The sequence below is a fragment of the Apteryx mantelli genome, chromosome Z (assembly GCF_036417845.1).
Source record: "Apteryx mantelli isolate bAptMan1 chromosome Z, bAptMan1.hap1, whole genome shotgun sequence".
In the NCBI taxonomy this organism is placed as follows: Eukaryota; Metazoa; Chordata; class Aves; order Apterygiformes; family Apterygidae; genus Apteryx; species Apteryx mantelli.
The window spans coordinates 22,739,913-22,765,202 of record NC_090020.1 but is presented as its reverse complement, the minus strand read 5'-3'; the positions used below and the strand labels follow the sequence as shown (position 1 = coordinate 22,765,202).

Below are 25,290 nucleotides of genomic sequence, written 5' to 3'. Positions count from 1 at the left end.
AAATCTTCATTTAAAACGATTCTCATCATTTCCTGCCTGTCGGCTTTTTTGAGAGCTAGAAAGATAAGGTCTGTAGTTGGGAGACTGGGATTATTTTCTCTTCCTCTAAGGAAATAAACATAGCATTTATACATACACTTACATTACAGAATTATTAGTCAAAAGTAAAACTGTTAGGGTGAGATAATTCTACAAAACAAACTTTTTCTAAGGCTGCCAGGGAGAAGAACCATCCTATACATCTAAGTTTTATGTAGCAAATTATGGAGCTTTTATTGCATTTAACGGCACTTTTTTTCCTGCACATGAAATCTGAAGCAAGAATATTATATCTGAGAATGATGCACAGGCTAGAGACCTGAAGTTATAATCTAAATAACTAATCAGGCTTATTGCAATGATTAAAAATGTTTAAGACTAGTTCCAATTTCATATACTCAGAAATGAGTAGAGAGGGAAATTTCACCAAGTATCTACACCCAGTAGTAGCAAGATTTTGCCTTTATTTGTATAACTACTGTCTGAAAATGGGTAAAAACATAAATGGGTCCACACAACTCTACTATAATAATCAAAACATTTTAAAACAGTGGAGCATAGTGACTTAAAAACACTTAAGTCTGTTTAATTAATTAGGAGAGCAACACAGAAAAAACACAATAACCACTCAATCAATAAAGTACTGATGAATTCAGATCAAAGTTGAAACTGGAAAATAAAAGTTACATTACTGACTAAATCAAGGTGTAGCATTTGATGCACTAATTCTATATGTCCAAAAATGATAACAAAAATCCTCTGCTGATCTGAGATAGAAATAATTTTGGCTGGAGCCCACTTCTGTCCTCAATCCTTTGTTTTCTGTCTGCATAGTTTGAGCTGGTATGTCCAATTACACCAACGCAGACACTGTATTAAATGCTAGCAAGTTGTAAGCAGTATTAAGATGTGCTTATTTCTCTTCAACATCTTGCCCAGTTACACTCTGGTACAAAATATTCCAGACTTTAGCTCCTCCTTTTGGGCTTAATTCTTCACTGCTTTCTCACATTTAAGAAAAATTAGATTATTTATGGATATACACATTACTACATGAGCTACACAACAGAACCTTTTATAAGTTCAAAATTGACCAATTATACTTAAAAAATATTTCCTAGCAGGTAAAAGACTGAGAGCTCATTTTGCTTTCATTTCATATTATTACTTTTAATGGCATATTATTTGCAATTAAACATCAGAACAAAAAACTAAAATGACTCAGTGAATGGTATACAGAGATTTAGTCTGCTTGACATTGAGATGACCGTATTGCTGAGTTATTAGAAGCTATGACTGTTATACATATCATTCTAAAAGAGTGCCAGCAAAACAGTTTATACCACACCGTTATGTATTCCGTGTGTGACATATAATTAACAATAATGTTTTTAGAAACTTTTTAAAATAGGAAGGAGGCAGTTAGAATTCAAACCACATCTTAGTCTTAACCACAGTCTTTCAAGTATGTGGCTGGTTAAGCTGCATGAGGAATGTCCATACCTCCTGAGGAGCATGCTGAATGGAGGCCATATTGCACAAAACAAAGACATGCAAGTTGCTGTTGCAGCTGCACTGAATATGGTCTTTGCCTTCTTCAGTGCGAAACACTTTAACAAACACTTGCCTGATCATAAGAGTTTCTATGTAACTTATTTTTCTTCAAGTGATACAAATGATAATGGAACTAAAGACAGTAATAAAAACCAATACACATTAGGGCAGAACTAAATCTTCATGAAAACTTATTTTTTAATGTTTAGTTGCATACTATTAATATTATCTAACTGTAGCCTAAAAAACAAAAGTGAATATACCTGAAGGAAGTTGTACAAACAACAATAGTACTGAATAGAGCTGATAACAATAGTTCTTTAAGTTGCCTGTTAATATAGATCAATGTTTTAAGGACACACACATACAATCATTGCTGAGTATAAGCACTCTAGAAAACAGTGATTACATCTGAGGTCTTAGCCCTTTTAAGGCAACGTAAACCCAAAAAGCTTTGCTGAAGGACTTGGCACCAGTGACAAACAAACAAGTATACACCAGAGCATCCTGTCAGATCCCAGGTACAATCTGTTAGCAATAGTTGCTCAGAATTACCAATGACTGTGTTCTGAAACTACAGAAATCACCCAGAAAGTGCATATTCTTATCAAAAGAGGGCCTATATAATCCTAGAAAAAAAACCTCATCAGGAGGTTTTAGGATTCAAGGACAACACCAGAAGCGGAGAGATTGCCTATGACGAGATTGTGTTTCTTAAACTCAAGGCAATTTATATCAAACAGCTGAAAACTGGAAGACAACAGAATAAGCTACAAGTAAAGAAAGTGAAATAGGTTAGGAATGATGCTGGGAACAGAGCCAGCCAAGCACCCGTCTACAGTGAACTCCTCAAACTTTTTTTTTTTTTTTTTTTTTAAAGAAAGCCAAACCAAACCATACCAAAACACAAGGAATCTTGCTTGGACAAAATGGTGACACGTAGGAAAGTGGAAAAAGGGCTACATGCTATAGCTGAAAGCACAGCTGTTACGCAGCCATCATAGATAGGTTTAAGCACTCATTAAGGGCCAATAGATCATTTTATATTCTCTCACCAAAAGAAATACATGCCCAAACCCAAAGGTTTGACTTCTGTCAAGAGTGGAGGTTTTGAATAGCATCTGTACATACCTGATGTAGGTAGCCACACGTGGATCTAACAATCAAGCTAATTATGTATACAAAATATCTCACTTAAATGAAAACCTATTAAAAAATCCTGATTTACAGGATTGACTCTTTTTTATATTGTTGCCATGCACAAACAATTCTCTCAAATCTTTATTTAAAATACAACACATTTTATAGGTAGTATTTAAAAGAACATAAAGTACTGCATAAACAGCTGTTGTGTAAAGAGGTATGACTCATGTAAAGCTGATGTTTTGGGAGTGTCCTTTTTTTTTTTTTTTAAAAAAAAAGACCATTCAAGAATCTAGAAGTTCATTTACAGAGTACAGGATACCATCTTAAGCTTGCCTAAAAGTTTATCTCAAGCTTTCACATATTATTAAACAGACACACACAGACGCACTCTACATGCTCTACTGAGAAAGATGTTAATTTGATCCAGGTTTTTTTTTTTTTTTGCAAACACTGACCACTGCACCAAAGCTTTGATGTAGCTGCAGGATGTGCACTATAATACATTTATTCCTATGAATGGATTACAATGACCTTGGGCTGAAAATGAACCTATATCTGGAGAAAATAATGGTTAATGCACTCACTAACTCCACAGTTCTCCAAACAAGGATTTTTCCTTACTGAAGGCAAACTACACAAAAGTATTCAGCCTTCAAAAAAAATGAACAGAGATGAGCTCTGAAATTAGGTATTTAGATATGTCTAAACTGAAAACAGTTAAGTACATGGATATGACATTCGGCAATGTCTTATCTTTAGTTTGTCAAGGTTTTTAAATCCCTCTTGAGCTGGAGTACCATTTTTAGCTTGGCTAGGTCAGAATGACACTGAACAATATGAGTGATGACACACTAGACAGCTATATGGACGAAGTTGTCATCAGCAAGCCAGCTGTGCTAACACCTGTATGTCCTGCACAACTGATCTTTAGGAACAAGGATCAAGAAAGTCAGATTACTAGTGGGGAAACCAAAAGTCATTTATAAAACATTTAAATGAAGAAGTGTTAATTTGAGATGGGCGAAGAGAAAGTCCTTTTTTTATTGCATTTTTTCTATCATAGTGAAATAATAGCTTGTTTCCAATTATAAATTCCTCACAACAGTCATTTAGAATTTTGATATTCTAATTGGGTTTTATTTGCAATTTTTTCCGTATACACATACTCACTATTTCAACAAGCTGGTAATAGGGCAAGCTTAGAACAATTGAGGACCACAGTGATAAACAGGCTCTGAAGACACATGAGCAGGCTTCACTCTGTTAATGTGTCTAAATACATTAAAAGAATCATGAGCTCTAAGCAGCAAAATTAGCCTCAGAGAAAATTTTCACATTTCAACCTCTAAAATAAGACCTTTTAAATCAATATTGAGATACCTAAATAATATGATGGACTCTTACTGATACCAGTCAACTCAGAAATGGGGCTGATGGGTACACTAAAAAACATCTCATGTCTACTGAAGTCTGATTGTGGCAGCTAACTTTAGCCCCATAACTGTTCTGTTTTTCCAGGCCTGATCAATTTATGGTCTTCCTGCTGAAATTAACAATTAATGCCACTTACAAAGAGTGTTTTTACTGATGTGGTCACTTGGTGGTGGACTTACACGTACTGTAAACGGGTTTTCTACAGGCCATTAAAAGGTCACCATAAGGAAATGCACTTTATTGCTATGGATGACATCTGAAACAGCAATCTAACACTACCATGTTGCTAATTCTCAAGTGTTCTATAGTCTCACTTCATCTCCAACTGTCCCTTTGTCCTGTAGTAAAAACATCATTAAATTGGAAAAAGAAAGATGATTTCATCTTCATATTTTGCAAATTTAACAGAATGGTTTGTATAGCATTCAAAATTTTTTTTCAGCTGATAATACTATGAGGCCCAAACCACAGCCATTTAATGAGCTTTTTTGGAGAAGACAACAGGAAAATGGAAGGGTGGGAGCAATGGGGCAATTTAACACAACAGCAGAAGGATTCCAAGAAGCGACTGCCAATGGGTCCGCATGGAAGCACTTCTGTCAAATGGCTTAAGAACCTTTTAATTCACTTCCTTTGCTGCTGATTGAAGAAGTGAGATGAAGAGAAATTTGCTAATCCAAGCACCAAAAGGAAAGCAGCACACCGCACAGGTGCTTTGATCCCTGAGCTGTTCCAAAATGCCAGAATGAGTGGGTTGTTACATGGTATTAGGAATAAGGTTTTTTTGTTTGTTTTGGGGTTTTTTGTTTGCTTTTACTAACTCATTATCACAGCTCATCAACCTCCCATTGGATAGTGGGTAACAGTCTAAGCTTGTGAAGAACTGGTATTTTATTAATCTGTTAAAAGGGCCAAATCCTAAGCAGCTGGTGTTGGAGCAGGCTGAAAAATTTGCCTCATAAGGCTCATCAGAACTTTAACAGTTAAGAGCACAAGGCGAAAACCAAACAATTTTATAGCTCTGTGCAGGCTGACTCACTGGGATGATTTCCCATGACAATATTTTGCACATGCAGAAGCCTAGAGAATAGGAATTTGGAGAGGCTGAATAAAAGAGAGTTGCAACACTCAAACTGAGAAACAATATAAAGGTATGGCTTAGGATTTTAGCAGAGAGAGAGAGTTAAACTATTTCTTCCACTGATTAGATTATCATGACCAGTAAGTCACTAACAACGTACACTAATGAATCTAATTGCATAAAAAACAGGTTTAATGTTTCTTACTGTGTTTTATGCATACATGATATTGATCTGAAGAAGTATGGAAGAAATTAATAATAAAATACTGTTTATCTAGAAGTATGTCTATATTGTCTATATTTATACCAAAAATCACTTCTCGACATGTTTTTTCAGAGGGAAATGTTTCAAAAAGTATTTATTTTTCACATACACTAAAAAGTGTCTGTAGCAATAAGATATTTCTTTAGATGTTTTTTCTTTCAATGAGAAAAAATTCTGTATGTTTAAACTTCTCCAAGCACACAGAATTTCTTCCAAGAACTATTTCAAAAACAATTAATTTCTTCCTAGTAGCATTTTGCTTTCTTACTTTTTTTTTTTTTTTTTTTAAGGAATTGGTCAAGTTATGGACACAAGTTTTCTAAGCAGCCAATTCTATTTTGCTTTCGTTTATGGTTTAAGGCTATCCAATAGATTCTAGTAAAAAATTCTGCATGCATTTTCCAAACCTAAGGATTCAAAATTCAGCTATTATATTTTGGTAATTCTTAAATATTATGAGGTTAAAACAAAACTAAAGTAAAATTCGTTTAAGATCCTTTGCATCTGAGGTGCCTTTGCTGTTTTCTCTCCCTTTCGTGCAACATTCCACTTGTATTTTCAAATTTTTCTTCAATACTTAAATGGTCTAAAACAAAAAAGGTTCTCTTACTTCAATGGAAGCAGGGATTCTTGTGCAAATAATCCAACTCCAGAGTCAGCTTTCAGAAGAAAGCAGCTAACATGGCAAGATTCAGGATAAGATTCCAACTGAGCTGCTAGACAATACCTTGCAGGTTATGAAAGTCAGTAGACTAGTTGCTAAGACTATTTTCTCTTACCATATACATAGCACATGCTCAAATTCTTCAACATATATGCTTCATAAACCTTAGTGATGATTTAAAAAAATCAACCTTTTCAGCAGAAGGCTCTGGAAAGGTCTTAGAAGAATCATTCTAGACATCACACTCTATACATGACACAAGCAAGCCAAATGTATGGCCTTACATTTTCTGAACCAGTCCCAGGGGGCTGTAAATGTTGGATATGGTCCCTTGTCTAGAGCTATAGTAGAAACATGCAGCAATTGTGTCTCCCTAAACCCTGCTACTTTCTACCTTGTTTGCTGAAGGTTACACCCAAGTACACCCAAAGGGAGATCATCTGGTGAATACATTGCTCCCTTCTGGAATTCTTTAGTGAGAGTGTTCAGAAAAGAATGAGGTCATATTAACAGATATAGGTGTATACCCTCTTACCCTGAGTCTAACTGATTACTATCTATGACTGTAAAATCCATCAATTCTATAAGCAAAAAGTTAGTACTATGCATTGATAATAGATCCTACAGGTGATGCAGTGGAATTTTGTGGATACTCGCTCATGACTACATCAATACCAGAATGTTCAATGTCAGACTTCCACAAATATATTTGCAACTAACAGTAATACTTCTTCAGCTACAGACGGTTCAGAACTTTATTCATTTTCTTTTGATTCCTTCTTCAAAAAATAAATGCAACTCTCAGAATTCCTATGGGGGAAGAGATAGGCTCATGGTTCCTTTACTAGTATTTCATCTACTTCATCACATTCTAATTTTTCATTCTGTGTGGGGAAAAAATCATGAGAACAAGAACGTAAACATGATAGTCTACACATAAGCCATGTTCATTAATGCTAGGTAAATAGATACCATTATAGTGTAGGATCTACATTTCAGGTATTTCCCAAATGAAGATCAATAATTTCCCTTTGTTCTTCTTGGAGAAATGATATGTCAAATTTTGAATGATTTACAATCAATTCTTTATATTTCCTTCTGAAAGGAGCATCCTGACATTTCTTATGCTTTTCTTCATTCTTCAGGTTGACAGACCAGAAAAGAACGATTACTCTGCTACTCAGTAGTTAGCTATTTGGGCCTAACAACTATGTGCTATTCTAACAAATATCGAGAAATGTGAATCAGTTGTGGTAACTAATGTTCTCAAAGAAAGATGACAGTTTCTTGATCCACTCTCTGCATCAGACAAGGCAGAATTAAGATATATGCAACCTTTCTATAACCTTGCCCCAAACATTTCAATCCTTGTGCATACACAGCACTGCTTTCTAAATCATTGAAATAAAAACTCTTAATCCAGAAAAATAAATTCTCAAAATCAAGGACATTACATCCACCAATTAGTGTAAAAACTACAGAGGTAGATCTCCCAAGTTTCAAAGAAGTATGTATGAATAAGACGGAGAAGCACAAGAAGACATTATCTATCAACACAGTATACTGCAGCTAAAACACAAAAGCTGTTTAGGTGTTGTCACTTTTTGTGAACATCATAAAAAAGAAAAGCTTGAGAAAGGTATCTGAAAACTAACAGCAGTTTTGGTGGCTACAGAAACTAAAATACAGATTCACATATTGCTGAGAATTCAAGATGTTATAAGGGAAATGAACACTCCAAGGTAACAGAAGTAAATACTTTATTCCTCTGTGTCACTCTGGCCTAAAAACACTTATAGAACAATTAGTCCATACAACTACAGTTAAAAACAACACTTTCTCCCAAATAATTAACATATTCAGCCTCCCTGGACTTTGGAAGACTACTATAACACACCAAAACAGGGTAAGCCAATGGATCAATTTCAGACTGTTATTCAGTCAAAAAAAGGTTTTAAAAATATTGGGGTCTTTTACTATGAGTTAAAACTTACCATCCTTCCTTATTTTATTTTTTATGTATCAAAGATCAAAGTGGCATGCACAAAGCCAAACATCTCATGACTACCACGTATGTGACCTCATTGGATGACCTCTGCCTTACTCAGTACACAGAGATAATTCAGCAGCAATTACAAACTGTTTGGATGATCAATAGTCTTCACTTAGTAAACAGAAGTGGTATTCAGTGATTGAGGGAAGGAAGGTGAATTTTGTACTAAGTTTTATATTAAAAATAAGAAGTCCATATACCACAAACTTGTATTTTATTTCACTAAATCTGAACACTTTTTGGATATGAAGGAAGCTGAAAGTGGAAAACTTACACTGACAAAAGGAAGTCATTTTACAATTTCTACCCCTCATTTCCCTGCAAACAAGCAGCTGTAAAAGCTTGATGTGATTAGAGATAAAAATGAAACAGAAGGAATACTTCAAATTCTTACCTTTTGGAGAGTGGCTTCCACAGATTTCATATGACTGGCAATCAATTCTTTGTCTCTATTTTAAGAGAAAAAACAATGTTTTTAATAAAACTGAAGCTCTACTCACATACAAAATCATTTTCTGCTGATAACAACTGTATAACTGTCATGTCTTTAAATAAAATTTTTGGCAACTCAGAAAATGTTGTTTGAATCTCTTCTGTTTATACCCCAAACATAAACTGTGTAACAATAGGTCATTGACCACTATTTGGTGCATGTTTCCATATGAAAGATGTTTCTTCTGTGGGTAAGCATTAAACCAGCTATGTTTATAGGAATATCAATGGATAACCAAATAACTACTCTTAGCACCATTCTGTTTTAAGAGAAGAAATCTGTAGCCTTGGATAAAAAGGGCACATTGAATGGTCTCCAGACTCCAGTGGGAAGGGATTTTCATTCTGGAAAACAATGACAGAGTATGTTTTTCACAAAGTCTTCTTGTATACAAAGAACAACCTTCTTTTACAAACCAGAACACTTCATTACATGCTCCATTGGTCTTTTCTGACAAAAGTACAGTTGAGGATCTTATCTTTATGAAATATAAGTTCAGACTACAACCCATGGACTTTTGTAGATTAGAGATTCAATAAGAAAGATAGCTTTGAACAGTTATGCTACCATAAGAAACACTGATCTCATCAGATGTGCTGAAAGAAATGTAATTAAAGCAGCATAAGATAACATTACTAAGAAGTAGGGCAGGGGGGAATGACAATACAACATGATAGTAAAGAAAACACAATCTATGTCAGAAAAGCATGTCTTTCTATCTCAGCAGCTATCTGAAAATTTTGTTCTAGATGTTTTACTTCCTAAAACAGAAGTCAGAATCATTCTGTTCTACTTGGAATGACCACTGCTTCCTCATTTTCTTGACTCATATTATCCCAATGGCAAAAATAGGAAGAAGCACAGAAAAATAAGATTGGCTTTTACTTTCTTAGGTAAGGTTGTCACACAGATTTTGTCTTTGAGGATCTTGTCTTTCTTTGGACCAGACTGACAGGGACACACTGCTCACCTTCTTTGCTTGCCTCATTTATACAGCAACTGCTATTTATCTGTGTGAAGACAGCTCTAGAGAGTCAGTTCAACAGCATTAATTTATAAGTTAGTTAATAATATGGAAGACAATCTATTCCTTGTATATTCTCAGGTGTTCTTCATTGCAAAAAGGAGAGTATTTAGATGGAATTTTGGACCCCTTTAATAAGTGGTCTGCAGGTTCTTATTTTCACAAACAAGAAATACGCTGACTATGGGTCATTTATTATCTTGCCTTTTGGAAATAGTCATATAAAATCTAAAAATCTTTGATAATGTTTGTGTATAACGCTGAGAAAAAGGTTTAAAAAAATTAATCTCTTGCACCCCTGCATGTTCAGATCCAAATTTTATTCAGTCTTTCTTTACATATTCATTGACTCCTACAAGTTTAAGGAAAGTCAGAACTGGATCATGGAAGTATTCTTGAGTATTATTATGCATTAATGTAGTTCAGGAATGGGGAACATGTTCTGGTTCACTTTTTACATGATGGCTGTGGAGCAGGTTTGACAGTCAATTTTTATCTAGCAGGCAGATGACCAAATGCCTACTAACTTTGTACTTAAATGTCTGTCAGGTTCACAGCTAACATCACCTTTTATTAATACTGCATCCTACTCTGAAGGAAAGCAGAGCAAAACTGCTGGCCACCACTGCAAGAGACTCAAGACAACCATTTTCATTCCAGCTCCAACCACCTTTCATTTTAAGTCTCACATTTTTACATCAGAATTCTAGAAGGTACCAGGTCTCTTTCAGAATGAGCCAATCATCTTACTATCATTTAAGACTGTAGAAAAGATTAGAAAAGAACTTAAAAGAAGCCCAGGAGCATGGGAATAAATCTGCATTGCTTTCAATCACACAGACTGTGAAAGAGGTATTAAAGTAAGATTTTCTGGACAAGAGTTATGTCTATTTCACCAACTGCTGGTACATTCCAAGGGGAAAAAAGAAACTTGTTATGAAGAGTTGGTAGAACAATAAGTGGTATTTTATTTTTTCCACCTTGGTCAATATTTGACTACTATATACAGAAATGACCTTTTAAAAAACATTTTATGTAAAGAAAAATATAAAGTTCTGAATTTAAGGAGGGCTAGAGGGAATGTTCTTCACTGGAGTGAGTAAAAATTGCCTGAAGGCAGGGAGAAGAGCAGCAAGATTTTGGGAACACAAATCCTTCTTCAGGTCAGGTCGTCTTTAATACACTCATAGTAAATAACATTTGTCATTTTAATTACCCTGTTAAGCATCTCACAGAAACTCCTGTAACAATTATTATATTTTACTCGTGCATAAAAGCCTTAAAGTTTCTAAGGTACTGTTTTTCACAGGTCAAATGGATCTTAGGTATAATAAGAAATTTTAAAAAGTTAACAAATCTTAGTCATGGACCAGTAATATTTGAAGCACATACTACAATAGCAGTAATAGCTAACACACAGAGCCTACAAAGCTTTATCTTTTTATCTGAGTACATGACTGTAAGAGGTTAGGAATAAACTCATTAAAATCAGTGGAACACCTTTTGACTACACGTCTTTTCATCTTTAACACTGCTTCCCACTCTTCATGTTATGGTACAAAAAGGCATAGGTTTTATGCCTAACTCCCATGAAATCATCTGAAAAATCTTTACTGCTCCATAGATAAGACCAGGTCCAAAACAATTTTCAACTCTTTGCAACTAAGACATGTCTCCAAGTTGACATTTCTGTATAAGAGATATGTGTTGTAAAGTAAATCGTATGTCTCTATAAAAGGACCTTGCAATAAGTAAAAGAAGCGATCTTATTTCTCAAATAATTAGAGAGATAAGGCTCTGCAAAACAGATGTTGTCAAATCAGTAACATAACTGGGCAAAAAAAATTCCCATGCTATTTTCAAGACCCAGAATTTGGAGCACTTTAATGGGTTTACTACAGAAAATGTACATTTAGTATGTTGAACTAAGAGTTTTCTTTTTATAAGACTATCATTGAATTTCAAAGACAGACAGCTGTACTTTTGTTTTTAGCATTACATTAGCCAGGGCTAAAACCCTGCGCATGAAAGTAAGAATTGATCTTTTGTCTGTTTTAAGTGATCTCCCCAAGGTCCCAGTGCTCACTTCGCTGCCATGCAGAGGGCACTTTCTGCATCATGGATGCACTCTTCCAGTCGACGCTTGTCCTGCTCCAGCTGGGTAAGAAGTCTATTGAGCTGACGCAGAGATTGATCTTTTCTTCTCAGCTCCATCTTTGCCTTGGAGAGACTCTGCAAGCAGACAGAAAGCAGAGTTACTTGTCAGCCCCAATAATTAACTTCAATTTATGCCATAGGCTATTAAACAAAGAGGAATACAGACTGACTCTGAAGCAGATTTGGGCCACTGCATACCAAGGTTTTATGAATTCTCTAACAGAAACATCACAAACTCACAAAACCCTAATTTTTAGTATATTGTCTATTCACAAATATATTTGATACAATAAAGTGGTTTGTTGACCCAACAGGTAAATATACTATGCTTTGGCTACTATACTTACAGATATCAGATCTAAACACAGCGAAAACAATCAAGAATGCAGCATTAAAGAGAAATAAAATATTTTGAAACCATAATTTAAAAGGAACATTATGAGAAAAGACTTCACATGCAAAAAAAGGAAAAATGACAAAGTAGCATCTGTATAAATATTCTGCACTATTAACCAGACAGTTCAGGATACAAGAAGATAAGAACCCAACATTCTCTGCTAGTGCACTAAAGATATTTTTGCTGAAATTCCTGTTAAGACTAAATCACTACTTTATGGTACTTTCTCTGTTTTAACATGAGTTTTCCAATATACAAAATAGTACACGCATTTTTACTTAATGTTTATCTCTGGCTTAGAATTAACACAACGTGCTTTAAATCAATTCAGATTAATTCAATAGATGACAAATAGGATACAGAACTAATTAATACAGAACCTGGCTAGTTGCTACTTCTTTCTGCTGGGATAAATCATTAGTTTTGGAGACTGAAGCATTAATGATGTGCTTATTTTGCTAAATTTTATATTTTACTTATACTTGTTCATTTTGTCTTCTTTAGAAAGAAACTATAATAGGTGGCTGTAAACATAAGATGCAAATTTCTTGTCAAATTCTAAAGCAATACAGAAGGATACAGAATATAGAAGGCAGCAAAGAAGTTGCAAGACTGAGTTCTTGCACATTGTTTTCAAAATTTATGGATATGTTTTCTGCTTAAGTTTTAAGAATGCTCTGCATAATTTGTACTCAGGAGTACATGATTTGGACTGTGGAACACTTAGGATATGCATTACGCTGTGAATATGTATTAAGTGTAGTATATACAAAAATCTGATACACATTTGCAGGGGACTGAAAACTTAAAACTTGACTAATCTGAAAAACCTTCAGATCTAGTCAAGAGTCAAAAGCACTTCAGAAAACAAAGTGCCAGGCAAAATTCAAAAACACAAAATAACAGACATGAAAGAAAAAGTATGGCATCAAACATTAAAATACTGCAAAACAAACTAAAATCAGTGGATTGCTGCGGGTTTTTTGAAATACGTTTCTCAATATAATAATAGCAACCAGTTATTTCAGCACCATATTGCAAGGTACAGCACCACAACCAGAACTCTGTTTGGCAATTTACAAAATCCAAGCTGAAATTAATCACTGTTTTAAAAACACCACTGAATTTTATTTACAAAACCCTAGAATCTGGGGGTGATAATATTCAAGTCTTGCTCAAATTAATGAAGGTTGACCCATTCTGCCTATCATCTCATTAATTTCAACTAAATACACCATTTTTCTCCTAAAAAACGATAAGCACATAGGTTCCATTGCATTATTAGCATAAAGAAACTAGAAAACAGAAATGTTGCTTTCAGAAAGTCTTCTCAGTGGCTATCAAAGACTGAATGGCTCAAGTTGTGGATGGTTAGCATTTCAGAAAAGTTACTTCCAAGAATCTGTATTTGCAAGGATAAAAGGTGCCATCTATAATTTAAGAACATTGTATCTTCCTCAATTTATTCTGTTCATTGTTTGTTTATATTAGGCTAAGTCAGTATTGAGGCTTCAGAGCTTTAAAAGCTGTGTCTCCTCCATATTCTTGTCTTTTGACAGATATTTATGGGATGAAGAGAAGGGTCTGTGGTGCCAGAGCTTTGTCCACCCCACTTTCCCAATCTGACTGAAGAAAGGGCTCTCAGGAGGCAATCACAGGACTGAGCTCTAACGTGGAGAAAAGAGGAAAATTCTGAAAATTTTATTTTGAGGCAACATGATGGTTAACTGCAACTCATGAGGTGGAGGCGGCTAGAACAGAGTTGGGCTCCAAGATTCTAGTGGACCGGATAGCTGAAGAAAGACAGACTTATATGAACGCTCTGGTAAGACAAGATGCATATTTATTTTGCTCTTATTAGATGGCTATGCTTCTACAAGGGCCAAAGAGTTGGCTGTTCCAGTCCACAGGTTTCACTGATCACAGATGGTGAAGAGACTCACTAGGTATCCAAATCTAGTGTGCGCTGCTAGCTAATCTTGCAAAACAATTGCAAGTGCAGGTCTGTTAATGAGACGGTAACAGGGATGAAAGCATGAAGACTAACTCTAGGACAGGCTCAGCCAGCAGTCTGCATTAGGTAGTGACAAAGCAAAACAGAAATGATAAAATCAAAATTCTCACTGAGCAGTTGCTTTATTATTTTCAAAACTTTGGGAATTATTCACATAAATGTCCAAAGGATTCAGAATTTACCTATCAGTAATGTTGCAGTATCTAAGCACAATGAAAACAAACAAGCTACCCCAAAGTTTCAGCCTTCACATGAAGCTCCTTGCTACTGTGGGTTAAAGTCAAGCCTTGAAAATTGCTCAGATACAGTTTAGAATGTTCTAAAGTAATGGTTGCTAAGCCTCTCCTTTTTTCCTTCTTCAGATTGATCTAATTAAAACCCTTGATAAACTTTATGGACTCTAATATTTCCAGCTGAGTGACTGAAACCAAGAGGGTGTGCCTCAAGGCAGCAAGGCAACAATGATAAGCAGCAGGTTAGCCACTAATTTCTCAGCCAGGGTAGATTGTGAAAGTGTGATGTTCTGATATCCAAGAAACTGTTCAGGAGAGAATAGGATAAATCAAGTTTAATAACTCTGCTCCTAATTGTTCCCTCAATGCTCCACTCTAATTACTTGGAGAACTCTCCTGACTGTCACCTAATATTAAGTTGTTGGAGGCTGAGTGTGGAGCAGTGAGATAATCAATAAACATTTAGTGGGGAGAAGAATGAAGATCCCGTTAAGCAGTGGGAACCTGCAGCACCCAAAGCCCTTCTGCTCATGAGAAAACCTATGGGAGAGCCATAGTGATTGCAAAGCAATAATCCAAAGCACTGTTTTTAGGCCTTGAGGCCTTTAGGCAACAGTACATTTGAGAAAAAAAGGTTAACACGGTCACCCTAATTACAGCCCATTTTCACATACTTCATATATAAGCGAAGACAAGCCAATTAGGTAGAAAGGAAGATAAGGGAAGTTTTATTTGTATACTAATTAAACCCCTGATGAAATTAAAGGAAAAACATACAGCTCTGTAATTGTGTCTGAGAAAGGTCACTTCAGGTTCAGTTATCAGAAAAGCACAGCCTTGAGATATTTCACTTAATCCACAATATAGCCCTTATTTTGCTCCCTGGGTCTTAATATTTACAAAAATAAGAAAATTTCAAAACCTGATAATGCATTTATCTTGAAATGTTTCTGTGGACAATTACAATTGTTAGAAAGTTAAAGCTAAATATGATAATGAGAATGGAGGTTTTAAAAACCTACTATGTCTGCATATAGTTTTGTGAAGATGCTGAGCTTTCACTTTCGAGCACAAGTGATTTTCAAGCAACTTAGAAGCCAAACTCCAATTTGTTGATATTTAGTAAATAGCCAATTATCTGTTTAGTTTAGATATTTAGGTATTCACATGCTCGTTCAAGACATCATTGCATTCGTTCCTCTACATTCCACCACAATCTCATATATAAACTGAGTTTTCATCAGAATCCTTAGAAGAAAGTCCTTTTAGAGATAATTTGGGTGTGTTTTTTTCTCCATAAACTGAGCATGAAAAACAATTTGTTTGTAACAACAGCAAGTAACTAAGAGCACTGAAGAAAAATCTCATTTGGTATATGTAGGACAAGCTGGAACTTCCACACATAATTTATTCAACAAGATTAGGTTATTTGTAGTGAGGAATCTCTTTCTTCAGAAACAATTACAAAAGGAAATGAAAGTTAAATATGGTTATTCTTCACCTGAAAAAAACACTCTATTCAAAAGATAACAGATGGACGGTCATTTGAAATGAATGAAGACAGTCATACAGCTTAAATTCATGAAAAGTACATGTGACATTTATACTGAGAGGATATTTTCCAAGATCAGCTAAAGTTAGATTGAACTGCTTATTAAATTAAATTTAAATTACACGGACACAACACTGTGCTGAAAGATATGCAAATACACTGCAGTACATACATTATGAAGTAATTTGTGAAATTTAAGATTTTGTCTTCAGGATGAAGTTTGGTATGTCCATCCATTTTGTATGGACACAAAATACTACTTTTTAAAAGACCTGTATAGTGAATGCCCTGTGCAAAACTGTCCTACACACATAACTAAAAATCTCACAATGAGAAAAAGAATACAAACTTCAACCAACATCCATTCTTCCACCAGCTAAAATGCCCATTACCATTATTGCACTTTTCCTAAGACATAGATCAGGAAAGCCATCTCCCTATCATGCCATTGGAGGCTTCAAAGCCTTTCTACAGTAAAGGCTTTCCAGCCACAATAGAGAAGAGGAGGGAAAACAGAATGTGTAAAGAAACAGACATTCTAAATCTCACCATATTTGCACCAGCATGTAATAAGCTACAAAAGAACTTCAAATATACATGGGCTGCACCTGTCCATGCTTCTTCTGTAAGATCAGATGCCCAACTCAGCAATCGGACTCAAAGGGTGATTAAGGGACACAGAGAAAGGAGTTAATTCCTTCAAATCAAAACCACCGAGAGCTTCCAAAGTTATGAAGTGGCAAGAGCAGAAGTAGTGCATTTAAGTGCTGGAATAGAGCTACAAAAGAAATACAACATATTTAGGAGAACACAAAGTAGTAAGAAGCAGGTGGATTTCCCAATTCCCATCTTGCAGAAGTGCCCCAAGTAGTGGCTCAGGATAATAGTCAGAAAACAGACCGAAGCATATAAAAATTCCTAGTATGGAGAAGTACCTACTATTTGTAACAACAGATCAAAATGCCAGCCTGTAGGAGAAAGTTTAAACTAGTCTAATCAGTTTTGCTCAGTTCTCAGTGCTGGTATTCAAGAGGCATGTATTGCTGAATAAGCTGCCTTGATCTTTTTATATAGCCTTTTTCCAAAGCATTATTTTGCTTTATATATTCAAGTGAAACTAACAGCTCACCATTCTCATTAGTACGCTGATGTCTTACTGTTCTTTATGAGATAAGAAGACATCTTTAGAAAATAACTGTGTATACATTTTCATGTTTCCACTAAAAGCAAACATTATGTAGATATTACTTTTGGAGAATAACATCTCTTTCAAGAATAAAAATGGGAAGTATTTTTACATAGCAATCTCCATTATTCCTTTGGCTTCTAGCCTTATAAGAGCACCATAAGCAAAATTTGATTGTCAATGGACAGCCGGTTCAACCTGATGCCTAGTGGGGCTCCCTGCTAAAGTGGTCATCCAGTCTCTGTCTTTGATTATTCTTGCAAATTCAATGCCTGCTGGCAAATATGATCTTTAGGATGGTCTTTGAGCGCCCCTCAAAGGACAGTCTACACATACCCTGCAGAAATCCTGGATCTTCGAAAGGCCCAAATCCAAAATGTACAAAAAGTTACATCAATATTTAAGTATATTTTCTGCATGTGTGACTGCAATGAAAACCACGTTACATTAACTCAAACTTTACAGCCAAATTTCCACAGGATGTTTTCTGAAAAGAATCCCTACTCATCAAGAACAAATCAAAATGAAGTTTTTACTATCAAAATATAGATTAAAAGTCTTTGTGGAAAAAAGTTCTGTGGTAAAAAAATGACAAAACAGAGTTCTCATCAATATATGAAAAAAAATCTAATACATTTAGAGATGTGCCAACAAACAAGATGGACGTAGACTTCTCAACTGGAAATCAAACTCTGTAATAGCAATCTACCCTATCTGGATTCACTGTGTGTTTCAGAGTGGCTGCAGCAGTGCTTTAAAACAGTTTGAGATGAACTTCATGTAGCTGTTCTGCTCTCAGAAAGCAGAACTAACCTGAGGCTGACCACCCATGACATCCCTTCAATAACAGACGCTTTTACATGCCCTTTAAACTCCTCTAGCATAAGAAATTCAAATGTCTTTTTTGAATACACATGCAAGAGCTTTACCTGCTTTGCAGAAAAGCAGTGATGTTTTTAACCCCTTTGCTGCTGGACCTGCAGCATGATAGCAGCAATCTTTTGATGTGCTGGCATTCTAAGGAATGACACACCTGACGCATCTTCTCTGAAGTATGTGATGTAGAGTGGAAGTGGCTAAACTTAGATATATTGTGATCTGTAAGCTATAAGGCACAAAAAGGTTTTGTTCCATGTTAGAAAGTGCCCAGCATGAGATCACTGGGCATGTGTGGGACTAGTATGCACAATGGTAACACTAATCATCACAATGATTCTAATAAATAACCAGCAAAATACTGGTGAATTAAGGGAACCATTCAGACATATTTTGACATTTCTGACATGTAGTCAGATACAATTGTTTGTGATTGCTCCCTACAAGAAGCCCTCATAATATTGAAACACAGATTGTGTTAACAACAGAAAACTTTAGCCAAATCAGTGTTATTAAAAAAAAAAAAGAGCAGGTAGTTATCTACAGACAATTAGGAGAAGTTAAATGATGATGCTGGTGGCTCAAATACACAGTTACTCTACAACAACTAGAACCCCTTAAGAAATACTTCAATAAAAAGTTTTATTCAAGAAAGTCACTTTCTGGAGTGGATGGGAAAAATAGGGAAATCGTCACCTTGCAAGAGATTCTTCTTACAAAAGTCACTTGAAACTGTAGGTGTTCACATTATGAAAGTAAACAGCATTACCCATAGGCAATGTACATCTAGACAACAGTCTGTTTAGTGGCTGAAACATAGGTCTGAGACATCCTAGTGAGTTTTGGTACAGGAAGCATTTTATCTGCAGTGGCTCAGGCTGGATTACATTGCTTCAAGGATTTAAAGCCAGGATTGATATCTCTATGCTACAAGGCAGTGAGCAAAACGCAGACTTAGCCATGTATCTTAATTTATTTCTCAAGAAAAAAATCTGTTCTGATCAACAAGAAAGGAATGCATTTTTCAATTGCATTATCCAAAAATGTTTAGTACATCATGACTGAAAATGCTTTTTTAAGTCAGCAAGCTGTATATGCTTGAAAGTTATCATGAAATTAAAGTTTATTAATTTAAAGGTAGTAGCTATTCCTGAGTAATTCCCCATACTGACATTTTTTTCAGACTAGACATACTCTGTTCATGTCACTCATTTTCAAAGTAAACAAAACTTTAAAAGTTAATATTTTGAAATTGTTTTTTCAGTAATTCCTTAAAGTATTTACTTAATTAATTCCTTAAGTAATTACTTAAAATTCCTTATATTCCAAAACATAAACTGTCCACATACAGGCTAGATCCTCGTGGACTGTTATTATGAGCAAGCAAAAGCACTGGAGTTAAGAAGTGTTAGTTGGTACACCACTGCATTTGAAGGTAATTTGAAAAGCCATCTCAAATGAGGGAAATCCTTATGAATGCCGACATGCATTGGGCCCGCCAGACATACATGAAACCAGTTAGAGATAATAATTAAGCTGAATTTATAAAGAAGGTTTGGGAAAAGGTTAAAGTACATATTACAAAATTTATGGGCTTCATAATCTAGGAGTTTCACTGTCTTCTGAGCTAAGTGAATTATATTATTACTACTGGAAAGCTCTAGAATAATCACTTGCAGAGAAGGATCCTACTATCTTAATGCAACATAATCAAAAACATATATAGGAAATGTTAGGTTCTATGACTGTGGTTTTTACGTGCTTAAAAAAAGAAAATCATGTTAAATGAGTATAAATTGCTGGAATCATATGCTTTGTGGCATGTCTACAGAATCATTCATTTCTCATTCACCTCTGACATACTACCTGCCCTCTTGCTACTAATTCCTTCCTACAATTTTTTTAAACATTCCAGAAAGCTGGACAACTTCAAATGATGAAAAGAAAAAAGAAAAAAAATGGATGCTTCTTCTTTCTTCCTAGAAAAGTAAATTCCCCTCCCAGCGTAAAAGCCCACACTCTGGAGACACAGGCTAAACAAGATCCAGCCCTGCATCATCAGCAGCTTTTCTGTGCTTTGGAAGTGTCATGCCCTTAAATTAGTTACTCAAGTGACACAGAAAAGACAGAATCCTGTTTTTCTGTTGTTACACTTTTTACCCTGACAGAGTCCCAATCTTAAAGTTGTTACAGTTCAAGATTTAAAAAGGATGTTTTATACTTTATACTTTAAAAGAGGTCTTTTCATAACTCTTTTGCGTCCCTATATGTAAGTGAGGCACCTAATTTTACAGGGAGAGCCTTTCGTGCTGCTCTATAATGCCATTCTCACTTTATGTAAAGATGCAGAATGCTGCTCCTTAATTGTGCTATTCAGTATTTAATTGTGCACACTACCACACAGTGTACAAGACACAACAGACTTTATCCCTTACCTTTATTACAGTTTACATGAACTACTATGTACATACACATAAATATTTGATATCTATGGTGACACAACATATTGCTTCAGTTTCTCAAACTCAGATGGGCTCAAACCATCTGTCTGCAATCATGTCCTCTTGGTCTTAATAATCTTGCATTAGTAGTGGCATTTCTATGCCCTGGAACAAATTATATGAAGCTCTCTAAAAGTGCTCTTCCAGTGGACCTGCATCACTGAATGTGGTTGGGATATTTCTTTATCACAACAGCTAGTTTAAATAATTCAGGAACAAGGAGAAACAACAGCAACAAAAATAACTATCAGTGACAAGGAAATATTATCTACAAATTAAATAATCACAATTTTATTGCTATTGTCATTTATTTAAAAAGGCATACAATCCGAAGTTGCTGAGAATCAGGTCACAGACTTAAAGGGCATCAGGGACAGGTTAAACTATGCATTCTGCTTCCTAACTAAAACTAAGAAACAAGTATTACAGTATACCAGGTATATCAGTCTTCAGATCAAAAATGGGACTCCTAAAAGTCTTGATAATAGTTTCAGTAAATAGGCTACATAGAAATTAAGATTGAATTCTGAGTAGGAATATATATGTTCCATGAGTTCAATATACTAGTAGTCCCAGTTAAGTAATTCTACTGCTACAGTTCATTTTGTAGCAGTTTCTTGAATAAAGCTGCTACACAATTCCACTAGACAATAGCACATTAGCGCGGGCCATCACATTAAGCACTTACAGATAGTGCCAAGTATGTCAATTTACACCAGCTGAAGTTCTGATCTTGCTTCAGTGACAGTTTTCCATTTTCTTTAATAATGAATTTGAGAAATTGTTTTTTTAACATGGCACTAATACTAAAGTCAGCTTAGACAGATTTACCAGTTTATTCAGGTTATATTCACACACAGAGTTCTCTTTCAGTAGAACACTTCCGACCAAACTGCACATTTGTATTCAGGTACATGTGTTTCCACAGACAGCCCCAAATGCTGTTTAGTGTATGCATATTTTATTTTAATATTATGCCAACCACATCCTACTGCATGAAGTATCTGCAGGGGGAAAACACGCATACATGATTCTCTTTATTCCTTTTGCTCTTTAAACCTCAGTAAAGTATGAAAGAATTGATAAATGTGTCATTTCATACTAAAAGGTCTCTCTACCTTTGTTTTTATGCAGGTCACTACTTTATTAAAGGCTGGGCAGTAGAATCTTCTCAGCAGAAAGAACAGATATAGTGAAACAAAATTTAACTAATATAAAAGGAAACTTCTAAATCATTCTGTTGAAAAACCATCAAAGATATATTACATCCCAGTATTCAACATGGAGATCAAAGGGCTATAAAGGCATAATGGCTGGGTGTCTCCTCTTCCTGTGGACATGCTTTGTGGTATATCAAGCGCCAACAGAGAGCACAGTCCTTAAGAGGAATATGGTTTCTGAGCCTGACATACATGCATCCTGAAGCAAGTAAGTTAAAATCACTGACAGCAGTGAATCACTGTAAATATTAAGCTGAACTACTATCCATGTTTTTCTTTATTTTGGTATGTATAGGATGAGATAAAATGGTCCCATGATGTCATAAAACTTTGAATATTACCTGCTTTACTCACCTATATAAGAAACAGTAATAAACATGGCATATTATCAAACACATTGGGTGATACTAAAAAGAAACAATTATTTTAGTGAATTATCATTAACTTTTTGAGAATAAAAAACTCATTTCTTCATCCTCACAGCTGAGAAGTTTTCTTATTGTATGGCAGTGAACTACCATTTATAAATAAAATCTTGAAACTTACATTAGAATTTGAGAATCTTAAATTCACCACTTTTAGATCACCTGATTACTTACAGTCTGCAGACAAAAAAAAACAAATTAAGGTGGGTTTACTTTAGTTGGAAATAGTTAAAAACTTTGAAAAAGTCCTTCTTGAGACAGTATAAAGATTCACATGGCACTCCAAGAACTCAGGCAGATTTATCATAAATACATATTGTAAAGGTCTCTTCTTTAGGCAATACATAAAAATTTCATTTGTCTTTTTAATTTGTTATTCTGCTACACACAAAGAGCTTCCACACTTTATCAGGATAAAAAGAAGATAACATAGCTATAGAATTTGGAAGCTGAAGGTGGTACGAATTTTGGAAAAAGACTTGCCCTTGAAAATCATCTAACACCTAATGAAAATAGCAGAATTAAACAGAAATTCAAAAACCAAATTATACAAAAGTTGGGCATAGCTGCTGTCACTGTATGTTGTTGAGAAAGGGGGCAGAATTGTGAAGGAATGCATCTCTTTCCTTGTGCCACTCAGATATATACTCTGTTGCATTCACAGTTGTTTGAGAGTTAGCTATGGTTTCACAACAAGAAGATGCAAAGGTCTTTATAGAGTTAAGTTCACAGTATCAGAAAGGGAGATCATGGGAAAACCTGACTAAGGTGAAAAATAAAGGAACCCTATAGATATCCTAGATAAACAGCAGCAAGAAGCAAATCTACATATAAAGGGCTTGTATATCAAGAACCTGTATATCAGAAAGTCCTACACATTGATATCCAAACTACTAGGAAAAATAGGGTTTAGAACATTTTTAAAAAAAATCACATGCGGTTTTAAAGATCTATTGATCCCCTCTGCACATCTCAAGGTAAGACGGTTACTTTGTAGTTGACTCAATAACATAACAAAGATCTCCCAGGAATCTGGATTTACCAAGAAGCCTTTCTGTATTCTTGAACGAAAATTGAAAGATAGCTGAAGGTCTTAAAACAACAGGGATAAATGGTATGCAAGTACATATGCTTAATAACCACATACTGTAATTACGCAATAATCCCATTTTTCTTCCAAATTACATGTCAATAAATCTTTCCAACTGCACTATAAATTCCAAGGTCATGGATAGAGGTGTTAATCAGTATAATTACAAAGCAGCAATAATATTATTAAGCTTTTAGATCCAGATATTTTTCCTTTTCTTTTTTTGCCCCTCTAAAGGGAGTAAAAAAGCTCCTACAAATGGAACACCCAGAGAGCAATAAAAGTTATTTTTAAAAGATCATAAAAATATTCTGCTTTTTCCAATTACTTTGTTAAAGCTTTTCTTTTTCCTTCTTTTTTAAATCAATCTATGACAGAATGTCAGAATTCTTTTTAACAGCACAGTGCGGCAAAGAGACTCCAAGATAACAAGCAGTCTCCTAAGCGGGCAATATTACTACACTGTAAAGATGTAAATGAAGCATTCTAGATCTCACCATGTGTTAGTCATTAATATATTAAACCAACCCTCCCTCCCCCTCTCCCCCAAGATGTAAACCATCTATTCAGAAATAAATTCAGTCCAAACTATTGTTACTTGCAACTCTGGTTTCCACATATTTTGCAACATTCCTAGACCAACTTTCTACCTGCCTTAGTTACCAACCTTCCTCTGCAAACTACTGGAAGGGCACTTGAGTGCACAAGCACTAAAATGACTCTTGAAATTAAGATATTTCATCAAATCAGACTAGCATGACCAAAGCAATTCCATAATTTTCTTAGAAGGGAATATCTATGCTTAGCTGGAAATCAGCTAGTTATAATTAGCTCTCAAAGATTAACTCCAGTGATCTTACATGATCATGACTTATTCTACGGTGCTGCCTTTCAGAGCCCAAATTACACTCAAATTGTTATAACACAGTGAGAGCATCTGCCCCAGTTATCTTAAACTATTTGACATATTAAAAACAAAATATTACTTTTTTAACATAAAATTGAAAAGGTTGTCTTTATAATGTTTACACCTGATTAGATTGACTGCAAATGTAATAAACTGACAATTCTATTCATTCTTCTCTCATTGTAAAATAAATAGAATTTTGGACATTATTTTATTATTTTCTTACTATATAAAGCCAGTTTAGTATAAATTTGCCCAAGAAAATCAGGCTGCATAATACTGCGTAACATTCTTAATCTTAAACAATAAAATATTTAGTAGTAAAATTCTGCAGAAAGAAAATTTAAAAAATAACAAAAATGTTTACTTAGTGTAGGTATTCAAATTCTAGTGTAAAATCTTAACAGTGCTCAAATTATAATGAATTATTACTGAAACATTCAACTTGCAAACCTGGACAAGAGAGCAACTGCAGAAGAATTAAACAGCATAACAAAATAGTAATGTCCATACTGTAAAATAAGAGATTCTAACTGAATTGTGCTTATGCGATTCTTACTAGATAATTTTGAATTGGTGTACTGAACTTTACAATAAAGCAAATAATATATATACTATAGCCCAAAATTATAAATTTATTTTTTCTCCTATTCTGCTTATTGCTTATGTATTTTCCAGAAAGGCTAACTCAGAAAAGAGGTCTTAACACAGACCTTTAACAACATAGTTACTAGTAGGAAGAAATCTTCATTGATGACTGTGGTGCAAATTCAATACTTTTCTAAAGGCCATATACTGACCTCAGTCCCTCCAGGCAACTCCCACTGATACTGATGAATGTTCCAGGCACAGAGCAAAGGAAATGCACAGACCTAACAGTCTTACTAGAAAGCAAGTTCAGTGAGGGAATGCAGGGGGATCAATTTTCTTAATGAGGTGATCCCTAAGGTGGAAAAAAAACAGAGCAACCCTTAGATCC

At 34.9% G+C, this 25,290-nt stretch overlaps 1 protein-coding gene across 8 annotated transcripts in view; it reads right to left on the bottom strand.

Annotated features, from left to right (window-relative positions):
• CCDC171 (coiled-coil domain containing 171) overlaps nucleotides 1–25,290 on the bottom strand; it is a 155,842-nt gene that overhangs the window by 46,699 nt on the left and 83,853 nt on the right. For all 8 annotated transcript variants that reach the window (XM_067315429.1, XM_067315424.1, XM_067315425.1 and 5 more), the window contains 2 exons: nucleotides 11,840–11,985; nucleotides 8,631–8,685 (listed from right to left, as the gene is read on the bottom strand). In XM_067315429.1, coding sequence (XP_067171530.1) covers nucleotides 8,631–8,685; nucleotides 11,840–11,985 — 201 coding nt within the window. The remainder of the gene's footprint in view (nucleotides 1–8,630; nucleotides 8,686–11,839; nucleotides 11,986–25,290) is intronic.